Source organism: Solea senegalensis, linkage group LG18, assembly GCF_019176455.1.
Source record: "Solea senegalensis isolate Sse05_10M linkage group LG18, IFAPA_SoseM_1, whole genome shotgun sequence".
Taxonomy (NCBI): Eukaryota; Metazoa; Chordata; class Actinopteri; order Pleuronectiformes; family Soleidae; genus Solea; species Solea senegalensis.
In genome coordinates this window covers 16,861,774-16,881,348 of record NC_058041.1, presented here as the reverse complement: position 1 = coordinate 16,881,348, position 19,575 = coordinate 16,861,774, and the positions used below count along the sequence as shown (strand labels likewise).

The 19,575-nt window shown below is 44.8% G+C and overlaps 1 protein-coding gene across 4 annotated transcripts in view; it reads right to left on the bottom strand.

Moving 5' to 3' along the window:
• Nucleotides 1-2,096: 2,096 nt before the first annotated feature.
• Nucleotides 2,097-19,575, bottom strand: part of LOC122759595 (ankyrin repeat and fibronectin type-III domain-containing protein 1) — a 133,502-nt gene continuing 116,023 nt past the window's right edge. For all 4 annotated transcript variants that reach the window (XM_044014527.1, XM_044014528.1, XM_044014526.1 and 1 more), the window contains 16 exons: nucleotides 19,208-19,405; nucleotides 18,047-18,160; nucleotides 17,431-17,528; nucleotides 15,355-15,445; nucleotides 12,821-12,928; nucleotides 9,206-9,305; nucleotides 8,961-9,093; nucleotides 8,732-8,851; nucleotides 7,948-8,163; nucleotides 7,034-7,200; nucleotides 6,698-6,848; nucleotides 5,910-6,078; nucleotides 5,623-5,789; nucleotides 4,938-5,145; nucleotides 4,088-4,821; nucleotides 2,097-2,943 (listed from right to left, as the gene is read on the bottom strand). In XM_044014527.1, coding sequence (XP_043870462.1) covers nucleotides 2,641-2,943; nucleotides 4,088-4,821; nucleotides 4,938-5,145; nucleotides 5,623-5,789; nucleotides 5,910-6,078; nucleotides 6,698-6,848; nucleotides 7,034-7,200; nucleotides 7,948-8,163; nucleotides 8,732-8,851; nucleotides 8,961-9,093; nucleotides 9,206-9,305; nucleotides 12,821-12,928; nucleotides 15,355-15,445; nucleotides 17,431-17,528; nucleotides 18,047-18,160; nucleotides 19,208-19,405 — 3,077 coding nt within the window. In that variant the 3' untranslated portion in view covers nucleotides 2,097-2,640. The remainder of the gene's footprint in view (nucleotides 2,944-4,087; nucleotides 4,822-4,937; nucleotides 5,146-5,622; nucleotides 5,790-5,909; nucleotides 6,079-6,697; nucleotides 6,849-7,033; nucleotides 7,201-7,947; nucleotides 8,164-8,731; nucleotides 8,852-8,960; nucleotides 9,094-9,205; nucleotides 9,306-12,820; nucleotides 12,929-15,354; nucleotides 15,446-17,430; nucleotides 17,529-18,046; nucleotides 18,161-19,207; nucleotides 19,406-19,575) is intronic.

Genomic DNA, 19,575 nt, shown 5'->3' with positions numbered 1-19,575 from the left:
AACCCTCATCTTCCTCTCCTGCCTGCTGACCTTTGACCTCTGTAGCCACACGACAGCCCCACATTTACTGTCGTTCACAGTACAGTCGTCTCCTCTTGTGTGTCTGTGTACATGCTTCAGTTTGTGGTTGTGCGGCGTGTGTCGTATAAAGAAGACGTCTAAGCTCTAACACAAGTTCAAACCATCAGTAAAACCACTTACAACTAAAACACTGCCTGAGCTACACGTAAACACATTTTTGAAAAAGGGGAGGACCCTGTAAACACACACACACACACACACACACATCATTACGTCACATTCATCCTGTTCACCTGGAATGCTACGGATGGCGAAGCCACGCCCACAGACTTCACTCTCAGTTCTTTTTTTAGAACGGTACGACGTTGAGGTTTCTGTTTGAATGCGATACTGACGTATAACCAGCACTGACTTCACTCAGGCTGCCAGCAGGGACGCAAGGAAAAGCTCATTTTTAGCCACTTACCAAAACTCAGTCTGGAAAGGGTGAAGTCAACTCCCACTTGCGAGGGGCGTGACCAACAGACGTAGGTGAAAAGGCCTCTGTATGCACTTGGATAGACCGACGACCCATCAGACCAGTGATCCAGATGCAGGGCGACAAAAAAACGCGTTGACTTACTAGTACAAGGAGCGAGTCGAGTACTAAAGCTGTAAGATGTCGCCTCTCTGTCCCAAACTAAGCATTTCAAACGCTGAAGTTTGAACGTCAAGACGGAGGCGGCGGTAGATTTATGTAAAGTCGATGACTTCCTTCCGTCTCCAGCTGGAAACGGCAGACAATGGCAGACAATGAAGATATCCCGGATTCAAATGAATGGGTGGGCCAATGAATTTTCCTTGTGTCTCCACTGGCAGACATGTGTGTCGCTGGTGCAGAGCTGACTGTATGTCAGAAACCCTCACACGTCCACACTGTAAAGAACAGCATTTTAATCAGATACTGAAGAGCAGCTCATAGGAAGAACACAGATGTGGAAGTGGCACACGCTACAGTTCACTGTTAAACGACAAACCAAAGACTCCCAAACGTATAAAAAGGATGGTGTCCATTGTTAAGAGGCTTGATTGACCTGACCTGAGGGAGGGGGGCGTGGCTTGGCTGTGTGATGAGGTCACTGAGACGAGCCTCTCGATCGCTCACGTTGCGCTTTCAACATCACCCGGACCAGGAAGAGCGCGATGAAAGCTTGTACTTGGACGACGTTAATCTGTGACGTCGTGTTAGAATTATTGATGAATAACACACAAAACAAATCCTGTTTACCGCACATTTAACTCCGTGATATTTGATGGTTTTCTCCCTTTGCTGACGTGAACGTTCTAGGACATTTAAAATGGACTTCTTCACTGTTTCTTTCCATTGAGAAGACAAAGTTAAACACTAGCCTACTTACTGCTCCCTCTACTGGTCGCAGTGATTCTTCCATGTGTCTTCATGGTTTAAATGTTTTCTGATGGTAAATCGTTTTTGTATCATTTATTTCAGAAGGCTTTTGAGAGACAGCTTGGAATGTGGAGTGTGTGGCTTTGCTTACAAATGTCTGGCCTCTTAACAACTTGAGTCATCCCTTTTACACTTGAGTCCCTTTGGGGAGCCGCTGCTCTAGACTGACAGGCTCCATTTTCTGGTGCATCTGGGAATACGTCGAAAACCAAACACAACAAAACACTAAACGGATTCACTTTTAGGACATTATTACTACAATACTTCAGATGTACAATTCTGGACGTTTCCATCACGAGTCAAGTATTGCTTCTTTTTTTTTCTCCTCTGTGTGTTTTGTGTTCAGTTGAAATGATCAGTTACATATTAGTTATTAGCTACACTATGACTGAGTCTAATATACGTAGGATTTGTTGCTGTAAAAAGGAGGAAGAAGCAGGCAAAAATCCAGCACCAGGTTTCTAAAATACTCCTCTGTCTCTCTCTCACACCATAGTTCTCTGATAATGTCTGTCTCCCTTTGCTTGGCGTCTTGACTCACATTCAGTACAGTGGCCAAAAGCAGTTGATGTTGGGCTGATTGCATCCCAGAGTGGAGAAGCCAGCCCCCACTCTGACCCCTCCCTCTTCTGCCTTCCTTCCACCCCTCTGGGTCAGGTCCAGAGCCCACATCCTGGGAACATGAGGCTGGACAGCTGCAGCCGACAGTTCTCTGGTAATGGCACAAGGAGCATGTGAGCCTGAGGAGCCGAAGATACTGCCCACATCAGTTTGGCAAAGTGCCCGACGGTCCAATGTGCCGACATCAATAATTCCAGAAGTCAAAAGTGACGCTCAATTAATCTTACTGAGCATCACAAGCTTTTCCCCCCGACGATATCTGACAGCACAAAAACTATTTTCTTTGTTCCATTTTGTTATTGTTCATTTGGTGTCCATATGAGGGTCTCTGATGTTCATAAAAAAAAAAAAAACACACTCTTATGTATGGGAGAAAATATTTCATGGAAACAGATTCTCGGTGTCGTGTTTCAAAACATACATCATGTTATAACTACAGTTAAAGTCATATAACACAACACATACAACACACCAAGAAAAGGAGTTTGTACAACGGTAACAATTCTCCAATTTCAATATGCATTCATCAGTGGAGAAAATGCATGCAAGTGTCACACTGTGGTGGCCCGGCTGTTTTGGAGCGCTAGTGGTGAATACTCCTTAATGCGAACACACAGTTTGCCCCTCAGCCACGGGTTTTGGAGCTCCAGTGGACAGAAGTCATCCTGGAGCCACTTCTCTCTGTCGTCCACCACCAGCACGAGGCCAAAGTGCTTCAGCTGTTCGTGGCCGTAGTGGACGCACTGCTGATGCTGTTCGCCGCTGCCACTGAAGACACGCCGCGAGACAATGTTCATCTCCTGGACCACTAACTGGACCATCTCCTGTGCTGACGTGTCTGGAGTCACACAAAGCTGACACACAGGGCAAGGAATGCATTTAGTGTTTGTTCACAAAACACAAACATACTCATTACTAGTGCTGTCGCATTAATGTCAACGTTAACTCGCGATTAATCGCAAACACGACCAAAACATACTCATTACTAGTGCTGTCAAACGATTCAAATTAATCGCATCAATGTCAACGTTAACTCGCGATTAATCGCAAACACGACCAAAACATACTCATTACTAGTGCTGTCAAGCGATTCAAACATTAATTACTCAATTAACAAATAACTCGCGATTAATCGCAAACCGCGACAAAACATACTCATTACTAGTGCTGTCAAACGATTAAAATTAATGCATTAATGTCGCGTTAACTGCGATTAATAAACATTACTCATTACTAGTGCTGTCAAACGATTAAAATTAATGCATTAATCGAAAACACGACCAAAACATACTCATTACTAGTGCTGTCAAACGATTAAAATTAATCGCATTAATGTCAACGTTAACTCGCGATTAGTCGCACATTTTTATCTATTCTAAATGTCCCTTGATTTCTTTTTGTCCCATTATTTTGTCTGATTTTAATGCTCTTATAAACATAGACAAGTGGATCTGCTTCCTTTGTGCTAATGTTTTTTTTATTCTCTTTTCTTCTTATTGTGAGCGGCGCACAATAATAAGAGAGGCTGTGTATCAGCCTGCAGTGTGCGAATAAAGTGGCGTTCTTCAACGCAGACGGAGTCTCGCGGTTTAATGTGTTGTTGCCCTAAACGAGCTAATCCGAGCTAAAGGAGCTAGCGGTCTTCTGTGGTCTCCTTACTGCGGTTCGGGGGTCTGCCAGCTTGGTTGCTAACGCTGCATACATCATGACTTGGATGTGGGGAGTGTGGAGAAATGATCCAGGCGGAGACGGAGAAGCGCACGGCGCTCGCCATCCACTCAAAACAGAACGTTAGCTTAGTACTCTCTGGCGGCTCTAGCTAGATCCGGTGTGGTGTTGTAGTTTTTCTAACGTTTCTAGTTGTCGCAACAGCGTGTGAAAAAAACTACAAAGTTCGCTCGGCCAAAAAGAACGTTAATCTCGCGATAAAACATTGACGCCGTTCAAGCGGGTTTGTTGTCGTTAATAACGCGTTTCACTGACAGCGCTATTCATTACCTTAACACTGGTGTCCTTGGGCAGGCCTGTGTTATACTGTGGGTACACTCTGAGCGTGGCATGACAATCCTTCCAGAGGGCAGCAGGTGACGATGAGGACAGTCTCTGTGTGCCACTGTCCTCAGATAATGTCCGAGCAGGCGGACGCCGCGGCGAGCAGTGCTCGGCGGAACAACACCGGTCCACTGACGAGGGTCTGTGCCACCTTCGCTGTGGCGAAGTGGCGGGTGAGTGGTACGCAGTGTGGGAGGAGTAAGGCTGGTGGTGCGCTGAGGTGGCGGAGGGAAACTCCAGGCTGCTGGTTCTCACACAGAAGGCCTGTCTCTTCTCTGTGATGTGCAACAGCTCAATCTGCCTGCTGGGCAGGATGAAGTCACTGTCAAACAGCTCTGGGGGCCCCCTCCGCCTTTCTCCTCCACATCGAACTCCTCCCCCTCCTCCACACCATTCCCCTTCCCTCCCGTGCGGCAGCTCGGAGGCCTGCAGGACGTCTGGTGTGGAATCCTTCCGTGCCCGCCCTCCACGTCCACTGCCGCCAAGACACGTCCCTCCTCCTGAGCTGCTCTCATCACTGCGTAGGTAACCACAAGGTTCCATGGGGGTGGAGGAGGAAAGTGGCGATGGGGGCAGGAGGTCCAGTTCTCGCGGGCTCTGGGCTCGACTGGAGTCATAGTCACTGTCAGTTGTGAGAAAGACCTCAGAGGAGCCCTCCTCATCTGACAGTCCAGCAAAATCTGCAAAATCAGGAACATAGCTTACTTACAAATCACCTATTAGATGTTATTGTAAATTAAACTGTGGCGTCTTGCAGCCTCAGAAACGTTAACAGGTTTGTCCATTCGGGTCTGACCTGAGTGTTTGCGGCAGGGTTCAGGTGAAGGTATGGGCGAGGGCATGAAGTCTGGTTGGGAGGAGGTGGACGGAGGCTTTTCAAGCAGCACTTCCTTAGAGAAGTCAATGATCCAGCTTATGGAAATGCCTCCTGTGGGCTGCTTGTAGCGGGCGTGCTGCAAGGCATCCATTATCCACCTCACATCCCGCCACACCTCCTCCATTTGCTGTTGTAGAGTTCAGAGCGTGAGAACACAACATCATCTCGCACATTCATTTGGATTCAACTCCCAGATGTTTCAATTCGGAACACAACAACGCTATTCCAACAGTAGATAACTCCTGAACTAAGGTCGACTTTGAAGTGAAGAGTAGCCAAGAACCAGTCGGAGCTACCTGAGCTAACAAGGGACTCACCTAATAAATGTAGTCCAACTTAAATCATTACATTTACATTAACTGAAAAACTCACTAACTCACAGCAAAATCAGCGATTTCCATGAAGTTCAAACCTGCTATTTTATGATTTTGTTTGAAATCCCAGAACTTAAGTTAAAATACACAGTGGACTTTGACCTCAGAAAAGTTTGAAGACCACGTCTCAAGCTCGGTCTTGGTGCAGATGGTGCACACAGTGCTGATAATCATACCTCATACCATCACGCGTTAGAAGGAGGACGTCCTCTTTCTTACAGTGCTCCTACCTGTATGTATTCCTGGACCTCGTGATGTTTCTTCTTAGCAACAAGGAGCTCGGCCTCGGAGAAGGCCTCTCTCAGTGCCTGCTGGGACACGAGCGCCTCCAGCTCCAGCAAAGCTGACACTCTGCAGTACTGGCCTATGAAACTCGGGCAATAGGCATTAAAGTGGACTGTGGGAGAAGAAGGAGTCGAGAGAGAGAGAAGTCAAAATGCTGTGTCCGTGTTTGCAGAAACATCTAGATTCTCGACAGTTGGTGTCTCGCGTCTGCTGATGAGTTTGTAATACTGACCCAGTTCAAAGGTTTGCAGGGGCAGGGTGAGGAAGCCAGAGCGGGGGGAGTATGGGTTGTTCTGACCAGGGGCTGAGCAGACCTCGTCTGAGGGAGGCAGGAGGAGCAAGAAGGACACTTTCTCCCCTAACTCCAAAACTTCTTGGCTATATATGCGGAAATCCTGTGCCTAGACACACACAGACAGTACCTTCAAATAACACTAACATAGTTTCCTACTGAGCTCTTACTCTTTCATTATTTAAGATGACTTTTTATTTTATACTGTAGTAAAGATTTGTTTTTATCACAGATACTCATGGACCATAAAGTACATTTTTACTCATTTAAATATCTAAAATACAAAGCTACATACTTAAATGCAGATGGTGGAATGTAAAATAAAGAATATGGCAACAGGTTTGCTATAATCCATGGTTACACTACAGTGCTTTATTGTGTAGGTGTTGTTTTTAAGCCTTTTAACATCAATGTTAATATTTCAGTCTTATTTGCATAAACGAGCATATGTTCATGTTTTTTTTTACATGTCACTCCACATAGTAGCAGAGTCATGGGTGGAACAGTAGTTTAAAGCCACATGGACGATGATTGCTGGAATTCACGCCGTGTTCTTTTACAGAAATCATGTAGAATTAGTGGTCTAACCAGAGGCTGGCTCAGTATCATGTGGAATCATTTCATAGCTTTGAGCCGTTGCTACTGCTCGCCTCTGGAACTTGGCTTCTTTTGACTTCTTCTGAATCTTGATGAGGTCACACGGTCTGCGATCCTGGCCTCACTCTCACCTGATTCCCAGGGATGTTGATGTGTGCCATCAACTCCTTGATGGCGTTGCGCAGGTCCTGTAGGAGGCAATGTGGAGCACTCTGCACGTCGAGATCCATTTCCAACGACTCCTCAAGAGAGCTGAGGGCCTGCAGCCATTGCCACTCCTCTCTGAAACCACACACACACACACACACACACACACACACACACACTTCCAGTAAGTGCACACGTGTCTTCTCATTGTTGGAATCAGCTGTTGGGACAAAACTACTATAAATATGAAAAGAAACACTTTGAAACACTGTGTGACCTTCAAAGGCACACTGCTAAATCTCCGGTCTGTTGTTCCCCACCTGGACACGTTGCTGTTGTCCCGGATTTTTGTATGACAGAGGATGTTGGGAAGTTTCTGCGGCACCAGGACCCTGATCTGCTCCACTGATGTACACAGCTTCAGATAGCCCAGGTACAACCCTGGAGAAAGCAGCTTCTTGCTCCGTCTATGATAAGCCAGCTTCTCCTGAAACGAGGCAAGGAGATGGTCTGATGGTGCTGTCATGCTGTTTTCATCGAACATTGAAAAAACCGCCCATCCGTGCATTTCTATGTATTCCATTATATGATATGAGGCGATGGTGGATGAGCGGTAGAGGAAGTCGAGGGTCGGATTACTGGCTCTGCGAGTCTACATGCTGATGTGTCTCTGGGCAAGGCACATAACTCTGGCAGCGTGTGAATGGGTATGAAAGATGTGAATGTCTTTGAGTGGTCATCAAACCTGAAAAGTGCTTTATGAATACAAACCATTTAGCATCACAGTTTGTTTATAACCCAGTAAACAAAGATTTGAGAAAACGGTGGTTTTGCTGAAGATAATCTCCACCATTGTTTTGCAACCACAAGGAAAAAACAACTCACAATGGAGACAAAACACCACTGTAACAAAGGCGACATAGTCAAAATCAACGTGCGGTTTTGTTCCTGATTGTAGCCACTGTGAACAAAACAAGCACACAGCATGGACTGCAACACACAACAATAATCAGTTCAATAATCTCTTGTCCATCACACTGAAATTACACAACAAAAAAAGTGTCTTTCAAGCTGAAGATGCAAATATTTGACCTGGAAATCTGAATTTGAATGAATGTGCATCATAAGACTTTTCCACTCTTTCTGCTGTTTTTATCTTCCTTAATCTCTGGAGATAAATCAACAACCACTGCTGGCAGTACCATTACCAGCTGTGTGTTCCTGTAGCACTCACATGCAGTGTGATGAGGAGCATGTCTAAGGCAGTGGGCTCCTCAGGGGATGAGATGGACTTCCGTTGGAGCTGGAGTTTGCTGAGCTGTGTCCAGCGTACCCCGTCCAGGTTGGGACCGGCATTCATGTCTTTGAGGAGAACCAGCAGGGCGTTGCCATGCTTGTCTTTGATTGGCTCAAGGTACACCTGACCAAGATCCTGGGTTCCAAGCATTCCCTGAGACAAGACAGCAGATAATAAGAGTTCTGATCCAATACTTGTTTCTTTTCTTTTCTTTTTTCAGAGAGAACGACGCATAGAATAACATCCATTGTACATTCAGTGTACAGTAGCATCATTTGAAAACATTAGCTGGTGTTATCACAAAGAGTGTTTTAATACTTTGCACTAAACTGTGAAGATTTCCGCCTGGATCAGCAACTATTGGCGTATTTCCACCGGCTCTACTCGCCTCGCCGCGGTAGCGTTTCCACTAGCATAGTACCTGGTACTATTTTTAGTAGTTGCTCCAAACGTGCTCAGTAAATACTATGTGATGATTGGTCCGACTGAGTGGCCAGAGTGCAGTCACACGAAGAGACGGCCGACACAGAAATCAAGCCGAACAAATGCCGAACTGTAGATCAGTTAATGCTACTTAACAATTCAGTTTCACGCAGCCGTGCAGTGATGACTCCGCCCACGTTGAGTAGGTACTAAACTGTGCCGTGCCGTGGCGAGTAGAGCCGGTGGAAATATGCCATAATATTACTAGATACACTTGAAGTTCCACACTGGAGCTTACCTGCAGATGGGAGACAGCCTGCAGCATCTTGAGGCGTGTCTGCAGGGTACAGGAACAAGAAGACTGGGAGGAGCTAAGACACTGCTGCAGCCAGGGAATCTCCTCCCACAGAAAGGACATCTGGTGCACGGACAGAGAGCACACAGAAACACATGTACCTCACGTTAACGTACATGTAGTAAGTCGCGTTTACTACTTTTGAGAATCATTTCCACAGCTGTGTGTCTACCTTGGTAAACCAGAGGAAGTCCTGCATGAGTGAACTGGAGTATGAATCTTCAACCTCCACAATCGGAATCTGGTCCTCTGGAGTCACCAACACGTTGTCATCTCTGTAGAATATGGACGTCAGGTAGAGACCTCTGTAGAGAGGCAACGGAAACATGTACATGATACAAATGTGATGTTGGTGCTGGCAGAGAAATCATGACACAATAGTCACTGGTGACAAACTGTGCAAAAACAAAGACGAACCTTTTCAAGGTTTTAACAAACTTGTTGGTAGCTTGGAAGAGGTGCCGCAGGCTTTTGGACACCGAGTGCTTCCTGCCTTGTGCTGGAGCTTTGCATTGTTCTGTGTTGACATGGAAGACGAGAGTTAGTTCTAGTGCTGTCAAACGATTCAAATATTTAATCGCGATTAATCAAATTAATGTCATAGTTAACTCGCAATTAATCGCATTGTTATCTTTTCTAAATGTCCCGTTATTTTTTTCTCATTTTAATGCTCTTATCAACATGGAAAAGTGTGGAAAAATATGTTTTTTTTATTGAGACAATATCTCTGTCACCTGCACATTTTGACTTATTGCTCTTATTTTGAGAGCCGCACAATAATAAGAGAGGCTGTGTATCAGCCTGCAGTGTGTGAATAAAGTGCCGTTCTTCAAAGCAGGCGGAGTCCCGCGGTTTAATCCGAGCTAAAGGAGCTAGCGAGCTAACCACCTAAACCGAGACCAAGTCGAGACCAAGATCACAGTGTATCGAGACCAAGACAAGACCAAGACTTTGAGGAGTCCAGACCGAGACAAGACCAAGACTTTACATGTTGCGCTGTGTTTTCTTTTGGAGGTCTTTATGCACAAAAATCTTTGTGGTTCAGGGTACCACATTTTATTATGGATGAGTCAGCTGACATCTTCTCACGGCCTCTTCTCCTGTCACTCACATGCACTTTTGTGGGGGGGCGTGTGAAAGGGGGCAGGAGGGGTGACAGCCGCTAACGGTGAGAAAAATTTCAAATGATAAATAAGTCAAAGTTATTGGTTGTACCTGAAGCAATATGATTTACACAAAATCACAGTAATGATATTAACACGTTCATCCACAATTTATTGATATCCCTACAGTTGTGGTCTTGAACGGTCTTGAAATAAAATCCTGGGTCCGCTTTGTCGATTCCGAGACAAGACCTTCAAAAAGTGGTCTCGAGACCAAGACCGATCTTGAGTACTCCAACACTAGTTTCTGGTCTAGCTAGATCCGGTGTGGTGTTGTAGTTGTTGCATAGCAAAAGTTTGCTAGGGCAAAAACAACGTCAACCTTGCGATAAGAAAATGGACTCCGTTAAAATAGGTTTGCGTTAACGCCGTTAATAACGCGCCTAACTGACAGCACTTGCTAATTCCTATGCTAACAGTTTGACAGAGTCCCATTTTGTGAAACGATTACACCGAGGCTCTTAGTGTGGAAGTGAGGACATTGGTGACAAACTCCTCCAGCCAGGACCAATGAATACCTCGGTCCTGACAAACCCTAGAAATATCTCTTTCAGTGGCAGGCTGTTAGTTAATTGACAACAAACTTGACACGTCCAAAAACACGGTTGGAGGGGAATGTTTTTCAACATTTCATGCGCTCCAGTGGCGCGGCACCATTTGACAGTCATGCTGGCTGCCAACTGCAGACTATGGGCCTTGAGGGAACCACTAGCGCTCATGTCCCACAGGAATACTGACTGTGTGTGTGTGTGTGTGTGTGTGTGTGTGTTTACATGCATATGGCATAACTTGAGCTACAGCCATATGAGTGCAGCCAAGGAGCTGTAGTAAATTCTGTGTGTGTCTTAACCCTTTGCCACTCACTGACAGGGAGGTCAGTTAAGTCTGTGGGGACATGTTTATTTTTAGTGGGCCTGCAAGGGGTTGGGGTGAGAGAAGGAGGTGTGGGTATATATGTATGTGTGTGTTTTTATGGGCGCCTGTTGGTGAGATAGCGCACCTCCCAACTCATTAGAAACCTCGAGTCCCAAACCCTTCGCAGACTGGCCTCCCCTCTCCTCCCCTCTCCTCCCCTCCCAGGTGATCTTACTTCAGCCCCAGGCCACTTAAAGTCAATAAATCCCCCCATTCAGGACCCAAAAAGAACTAATTTTCTCTTCAGGTGGACGAGTCGAGGTGGAGTAACAAAAAAAACAGCACCCCTTGACCCCTCTCACCTCCCCGCGTTTCTCTCCAGTCGCTGTGGCCTCAGCTTCTGTTTGACACTGAGTAAGACAGACAAGTTGGGCTGACTGCTGGGGTGCCTGTTTTAGTCAAGGCCTCTTTCAAAGTTTAATTAATAGTGTTTGGACAAGAGAAGGTGGCATGGGCTATATGCTGGGGACGGCGACGGGGGGGACGGGGTCATGTGGGAGAAGGACTGATTTGAAAGTGAGCATGTAGAGGAATATTTGTGTCTGTTCATATACACATCCATCTATGTGTACGCCTGTCTAGCTATCTGGTTGTATATGTATGGACAGTAGACAGGATGACTGGCGGGCCATGGGGGTTGGCGGGGGTGTGACGCAGCAGCAGCAGCAGCAGTCACTGTTAATTTATGCTCTCTCCTGACTCCAGCCCAAGACTCGTCTCTTACAGGAATAACAAACATGACCCCGGGACACGCCACCTTGGCTACCGTGCCTGAACTCTCAAGCACAATCAGTCACCGTCTTAGGAACTCGGGGGCCACTCAATACCGACTATTATACTGCGTTTTGCCCAGTGGCAAACGCGTCTGGCCACAGTGGACAATAGTAAGTGGGTGTTTGCGTTTGGCCGTGTGGGTGTGATAGAAAAAGACATGCGACTTGTTCGTCATATAAAAGAGGCAGTATGGACAGGTCCTGACACTCGTGAGACACACTTACTGCCGCCAGTGTTTGGAGATATAAACAGCTCGTGTGCGAGACAGGCTGATCTGCATTTTGTCACCGAGAGTGAGACGTTTTCAAAGGAGGAAGGGCTGAGTCATGGAAAGACGCAGACGTTGAGACATTATTTTTGAGGCAACGTGTCGTCTTGAGTATGACCCACCCCCCCGCCTGCTCCCCCCGCCCCTCACCGACCCCAGCGTACTTGTCGTGTCTGAAATTGTAAAGTGTCTGTCGAGGTGAGACAAAACAACACTTGGTGGTGCGTTTCTTTGAAGCGTCCTCTTCTCACGTTTGACACGTTTGAATTCAGATGTGTTTGTGTAACATACGGCAGGTGCAGTGAAAATGTCAGAAACTCAAGCTTCAACTTTGCGTCAGGTTAGGGGTCAAGTGTAGCCCTGTACTCTCAAACTGTTATTCTCCCTTAGAATTTACCCCAACACTTTAGATGAGGGAACACATATTCAGCATTAATTAGTTGCTTATTAGCATGCAAATGACTTACATGAGTCATTATTAAGTACTTAATAATACCTACTTATTAAGTATTTATTATTAAGTACTATTTAAGCAAAGCATATTAAGATCGTAATTGATATACAACAACTTCCTCACTACTAATAAGCAATAATTCTGAGGTTATTGAGGGAAAACTCTTAGGTAATGGATTACTCATTTTATAATAAGGCATTAATAAGTACTTAATAATGACTCATTTTCATGCTAATAAGCATCTAATGAAGGTTGAATTTGTGTCTAAATCTAAAGTGTTACTGAATTTACTGCATGTAATTCCATCATTTGAACCCAAGTCAAACTACATACACCAGGTATTACATGCTCATATTTAGTTAAACGAGAACATGGTCAGATTGGAGGATTAGGTTTCACTGGGAATGTTAAAGCGCTCGTATTGCTGTTTGATCACATGATCACAGAGCTGCTGATACCATGGCAGACGCAGTGACGGTGAGATTCTTTTATCTGTCCCAGCAGCTGGTCCAGCGTCTCCTTCTGGCCTCTCTGTCGCGGAGCACGACCATCGATGTCTCTCCAACCTGCAGAGTCAGACACAGTGAGGACCAAAGGGTATCACTCCATTTTGACAAGTGTTCAATATCATGTCAACGTCATGTGGAGCTGTTATCTACTTATTGTAGTAGAAATGTAAGTCTAACAATCTTTCATTTAAAATAACATATCATCTTAAATAGTCGTTAAATAGTAATCTTTAATCCTGTTTTGGTATGTTCCACCATCATTCGCTTACTGACACATAGGTTGGGAACTTAAGACCAGAAGGGAGAAAAATGCTCTTTTCTCGTTCATCTTGTTCATCTTCAGTTAATTCCTGCATCAATGCTAGGTTGCACATTCAACTATACGCATGAATGTTGAGGCAATCCTTACTTTTTACAAGACATGATTAGGAACCACTGTAACATTGTCACTGAGCTCCATGGTGTTGTTGTGCTCTATACACAGCTAATACAGGGGCGGAAATAAAACACCTGAGGGCAGAGCAGCCACATGAACATGGGAATGTTAAAAAAAAGTTATTTTCACGGATCCCAGGTCCACCTGCTGAAGTGACACACAGTGAGTAAAGTAAGTTCCATTTTAAAGTAATGACTCCTTCTCTTCCTCCATGTCTTTGTACCTTTCTTTGTTTTTGTGTATCAGGCAAAGTCTCATCATAAAAACACAAAAACACACCAAACCGTGTCTTTCCCTGTCACAGACGACTACGTAGGACATTATTCTTCAAAACATTCCCCCTTTTGTGTTAGCAAGACTGCATCTTTGCTTGCTTGTTGAAGGATGTCAGTGATAACTCCACGCCCGCCTCCAAACCCCCACACACACACACACACACCCCCAGCCCAACTCCGTCTTCTGGAGCCCCCGGAGGGAGGCCCCTGAAACACGGTGAGCTCTATTCCCAGAAAGGTGCCTGTCTCAACAGGACAAGCGGGCCCTTTAATGGGCGTCCATGGGCTTGTATAAGGCCCCCACTGTTGGGGCTGCGCCGCATGCTGCAGCACAGACATGCAAATATTTCCAGTGGTAGGACCAAATGGAAAACACAAACACGCAACATCGAAATTAGCTCTGAGAGAGGGAGGGAGATGGCAGCGAGGGAGGTGGACAGTACGAAAAAAGTGAGGGAAAGCCCAGTTTCTCAAAATGAAGACACACACACACACACACACTGATGAGGACAAACATGTTCATGTGTTCCCCAGATGTACTATGAGTGTGCCAAGACACCGACAATCACAGCACCTATGTTCACTCTCTTTCAATGTGTGTACTGACTACACAACACACAAACAGCAACTGTTGAGAATCACACAAAACATGTACAGTATGTATTATTTTGTTTGTTTATGAATGAATGAATATGCACTAAACGAGGAAGAGTCTTAAAACTACAGATTACAAAATGTCTCTAATCTACTTATTTTTTAAATGGTTTTGGTTGGTGGACAGACAGACAGACAGATAGATAGATAATGTCCACCATCATACATGGAAGGCAACACCTTCCGTGGCGTGGTCCCAGTATGCTAATTAAATGTTTAAATCCAGGTTACTTTACTCCGAATGAGGACGCAACAGTTGCCTTTGGAAACTGAGCTGTTTTCGTAGTTACGTCTACATCCCTAATGCAACTTAGATAGCTGGCTAGCCAATTAGCATGGCTAGATAGCTAGGTAGCTAGCTAGCTAGATAGCTAGCTAGCTAGATAGATAGATAGCTAGATAGATAGATAGATAGATAGATAGATAGATAGATAGATAGATAGATAGATAGATAGATAGATAGATAGATAGATAGATAGATAGATAGATGGCCGGACAGACAGACAAACAGACAGCTAGCCAGTTAGCTATTTAGCACAGACAGACAGATAGATAAACAGACAGACAGACAGATAGATAGACCGATCAATTGCTCAGTGGAAAGAAAGACGCATAAACAGACAGACAGACAGATAGTCAACACCTCAGCTGTCGTGCACATGACTTCACGGTTAACTTCTTGGCTGAACTCAGGCACCATCTTCTGCCAGCCAACCCCTAACACGATGTCTATGGTTACACTCAATGACGTCCGCAGAGGGGGTCCCACTACCCGGCCCGCTGGCAGGAGAGCCGCCCAGCTGTCACCTCCGTAATATCGTCAAAGCAACACTGGAATGATGCTGGAACCACTGAATCAATCAAAGGAGCCAACAAGAGATGATGCAATGGCCGAGCTCCTTTATGTGTGTGGGAAAGCTATGAGAGATTGCATAATTAATGCAGGACTCACACACACACACACACACACACACACACACACACACACACACACACAGTGGTGATCACATCTTGCTGTTGTTGACTGGAGGTTTTACGTCTTGTGTCTTTATGTGAAGTCTTGGCACGTGAGAACATACACACATATACACACACATACACACACAATGGAAACTTACTGGAAGGTGCAGCGCAGGCCGGTGTGGAAACTACTGGAGGTCCCCAGCCCTTCATGTTGTAGGCAGACACTTGGACGTAATAATAAGTCCCCTGAAAGGACAGGACACAGTCAAGTCGTGGTTAAGGTTAGGGATAAATGAATGGAAGTCACTGCAGAGTCCTTAAAAGGATACTGTGTGTGTGTGTGAGAAAGAGATAGATTTAAATGATACATCAAGAAGCTCGTCTCTGTGTCCAGTGTGCAGACAGCAGGTCTACGTCTTTCTTGGCCAGATCAATCAAACCAGATGCTGACACTTCCTGACCTCGCCTTGACCCCTGTCATGTGACAGAAATGAGCTTTGGTTTGCAATGGGGGCCTTACAAGGGGTGGGCTTCTCCCACACAGTAACAAACAACCAACAGAGTGTCCATTTGTCTGCGTGCCTGCTTAAAAAGGCCAACCATAAATCAGCTGGCAGGCAACCAAGCTGCTCTGTTTTATCATTTTGGAGGCTGTGAGTCAAGACTTAAGCAACACACCAGGTTTTCAATTGTGTTTTGGGCATGGACGTACATCTCGGACTGAATTGAATGTGCAACCTTGAATCGATGGTGACTGCATCCCGTGTCTGATGTATGTAGTAAAGAATTGTTTCAAAGGAGAACAAACACACGCTGACGTAAATATATCAGGGGCTCTCTGGTGCAGAGGAACATCTAATTTGTTTACTGGGCAGCACCAACAGCTGGTGAAGCCAGAGTTTAGTGGTGTATTGTGTAGCTCTGTCAGACATAATATACATACCGTATAAATCAAGATTATATCCTTTCTGGTTTGATTTAAAAAACGTGAAAAAGGGTTATTTGCAGAGCTGTGTAAATCCACTGGGATAGGTGATACGGTACATGCAAGACACAATTAGGGGCCGTCCACACAGAAACAGCTTTAGATGAATACGCACACTTTTCTTTTGTTGGAGAGCCGTTCCGTCCACATGGAGACAGCGTTCTAAAAAATCTCAAAACGAAAGTCTCAAAACGCCAGCCTCATGTTTCCGTGCGGACAGAGAACACGCTACTTTAGGAAAACGACGGCGTCAATTTCTCGTGTTTTCTAGTTACTTGTCAGTGTGAAAAGACGCTAGCTATCACGAGGTGAACCGTAAAATAAAGAGAGGAGAAAACAAAACAACAGTTTTACTTGAATAAACAAAACAGATCAGTGATTGTTCCGCGCACAGTCTGCGGCACTGCACATCCACAGCTCGTTTATGTGTGTGTGTGTGTGCGCTGCGCTCACACTGTGCTTCTGTGTGTGTGTCCCGATATTTCCTGATTTCCGGCAACTTTTTGAAAACGGCTAAAAGAAAAAGATTGTTTACGTTTGGTGTCGTTTCTGTCTGGACGTGGCGTTGTTTTGAGGGCAGCAGCTACTGCTGTGACCTCACAACAGTGGTGTGATACAATAGTTTCTTCCTGACTCTTAACTTATCATACTTATCATACTTTACATATCACTAGGACACGTCCTGTCTTTAGAGATTTCACACACGGGGGGTGTAAAAAGTGTTGAACCGTAACATAAAGAGAGGAGAAAACAAAACCTATTTTTACTTGAATAAACAAAACAGATCAGTGATTGTTCCGCGCGCAGTCGACTGCACTGCACATCCACAGCTCGTCTGTGTTCATACATTTATATACGGGATGCAACAATATTTGGTGTTTTACCGAACCGTTCGATACGCCACGGTTGGTGTTAAGTAGTTTCTGTGAGTGAGTTAATATTTTGTTGTATTTTTATTGGATAGTACTAAACTTTATATTTATATTTAATTTGCAATTTGCGTGGTTTTATGTTTGCTGTTTAATTTGATCTGATGGTGCACTATTGTTCAAATAAAGTTTGTGGTTTGATTTGATTTCATCAAAGCAATATTGCCTTTGCTAGTCTGAGTAGTTTTATATTAAGATTTCGAAACCGCACCGTTACCGTGGCCCAGAAACCGCGACGCATACGGACCGTGGGAAAACTGTGCCGTTGCATCCCTAAGTCATTTATATGGTTGAGACAGAAACCTGGTACAACTTACACAGGTGAGCGCAGTAATGTTGCACTGGAGCAGATTGATGTCCTCCACCACCGTCTCACCCAGCAAAGGACTGCATGATGGAGCAGTACTCCAACACACTGCAAACACACACACACACACAAGGGAAGCTTCAAATGTTCACTTGAAAACACTATGTTGACAGTCTCACAAGCTGTGGGTGTACGATACAAACAATTGTTTGCATTAAGACGACTGGCCCTCCTGCACGTGCCTGATCGAGTGTTGATAAATGACTGTAATTTGAATTCCATGCCAGTCAAATATTCATGGTGAAGAGAACTTGTCCCTGTTTTTCAGCCTAAAATCATCAAAGGAAGTTTGCAATATCCTGCAGTAGAAGGTGTACCTCAGCACCCAACCTCTCATGCTCGTGTTATTTTAATTGTCACAGTGTAAGACGTCAAGCTACTGCTAACTCACCCCCCTTCCTGCACTAATGGGTTCTAGTGGTAAACAAATTATTCTGGGCTGTAACCTCAAAATTGGAGGGGGCGGCTCAAGTGGGTCTATTGAAAAATGTGCACCACAGCTTCACATATGATGATAGTGAGTGGCATGTTCTAAATGAAGCAATAGAATGGACACAGTTGCTGACCTTTGTACTTGGTAACCACAGCAGAATTGACACAAAGAGGTTCCTGGAAGTCCACTGTTAGACTGGTGCTGCTGCTGACAGACAAGCAAACTGCACTGGGAGAGTCTGGAGGGTCTGAGGAGGCAGGCAGGCAGACAGAGTTAGAGCGATAGATGGGGCAATAGAAGCAGACTCAAATATGTCAGTTGCTCGAACCCTTCAAATAATGTGGTCAGAAATGGAACAATTTTAAACTAATTAAAGTAGTACATTTTTTTTTTCCAGATTTAATGTCAGTAATGGGTGAAAATGACAACGAGGTCACATCTCTGATTTGTTACCTTCACAAAATAACGTCAATTCAACAGAGTGAGGATTTATTTCAGGACTGTAAATGTGATTATTACTCTACTTATTTACTTATTAAAACTACGGAAGACGATAAGGGCCACAGAGGAAACAAATATTTGAGTTCTGACATTAAACTCAGAGTCAGAATATCTGATTTTAAAGTCAGAATTCTGAGTTTGAAGCCTGAATTTCTGATTTTAAAGTCAGAATTCTGAGTTTAAATTCAGAATTTCTGAGTTTGAAATAAGAATTCTGACTATTCACATAATTCTGAATCAGAATTTCTGATTTTAAAGTCAGAATTCTGACTTTATTCTCAGAATTCTGACTTTATTCTCAGAATTCTGAGTTTAAAGTCAGAACTTAAATATTTTTTCCTCTGTGGCCCTTATCTCCCTCTTCCATATAAAACATCGCATTGACATGTGGTGTATAATTTTCACAATCAAATGACATGTGCACATTGAATTATAATGTGAGGGAAAAAAGGCTATTTTGTATGAAAGTACAAAGACTTGTTTGGTTGGAAGAGTATGCATGTGAGTATGTCTGTTTTCACAAGGTGGCAGTCTGCTGTGCCACTGAGCCTGTTATGAAATGATTATAAAACAATGAAAGCAGGAAAACAAAGCACATGCACACACATGCAGCCGAGTGTGGAAGCATTTAACTCAGCGCTGCCAGAATGCCAGCAGAGAAAAAGGAAAGGGTGTAAGGATTAAAACCAAAGATGACTGCTGCACTGCTGTATTGATCTGACGTGTGAAATTCCCTCAGCATGTGAAAAAAAAAAAAAATCTCCGTAACATCAAAGTTGCTCTGAGGGCTTACTAGCATGCTCAAAGCCCAGCTGCATGCGACGGAAGAGCCGAAGCCTCCACTCCCAGGCTTTTAGCAGCCTTTCCCGGTCAGATCCTTCCCGCTCACAGGGAGCCTCGCTCCGCACCTGGGCCTGAAGCTCTGACACCCTCTGCTCAGCCTCCTGCACCAAGGTGGCCAAATGTACGGCTCTGCCTTCCAGACTCACAACTGAGAAACACATGGGAGAGAGAAAGAGAGAGCGAGAGAGAGAGAGGTCAGTGAATGCATACTGTTATCACCCGACATGCAGCGTAGTTTGTGCGTCCCATTTGTAGTAGGTACTCGGACATTCCTGAGGTCATGGAGCGTTCCGTACACAGGAAACTCTCTGAGCACAG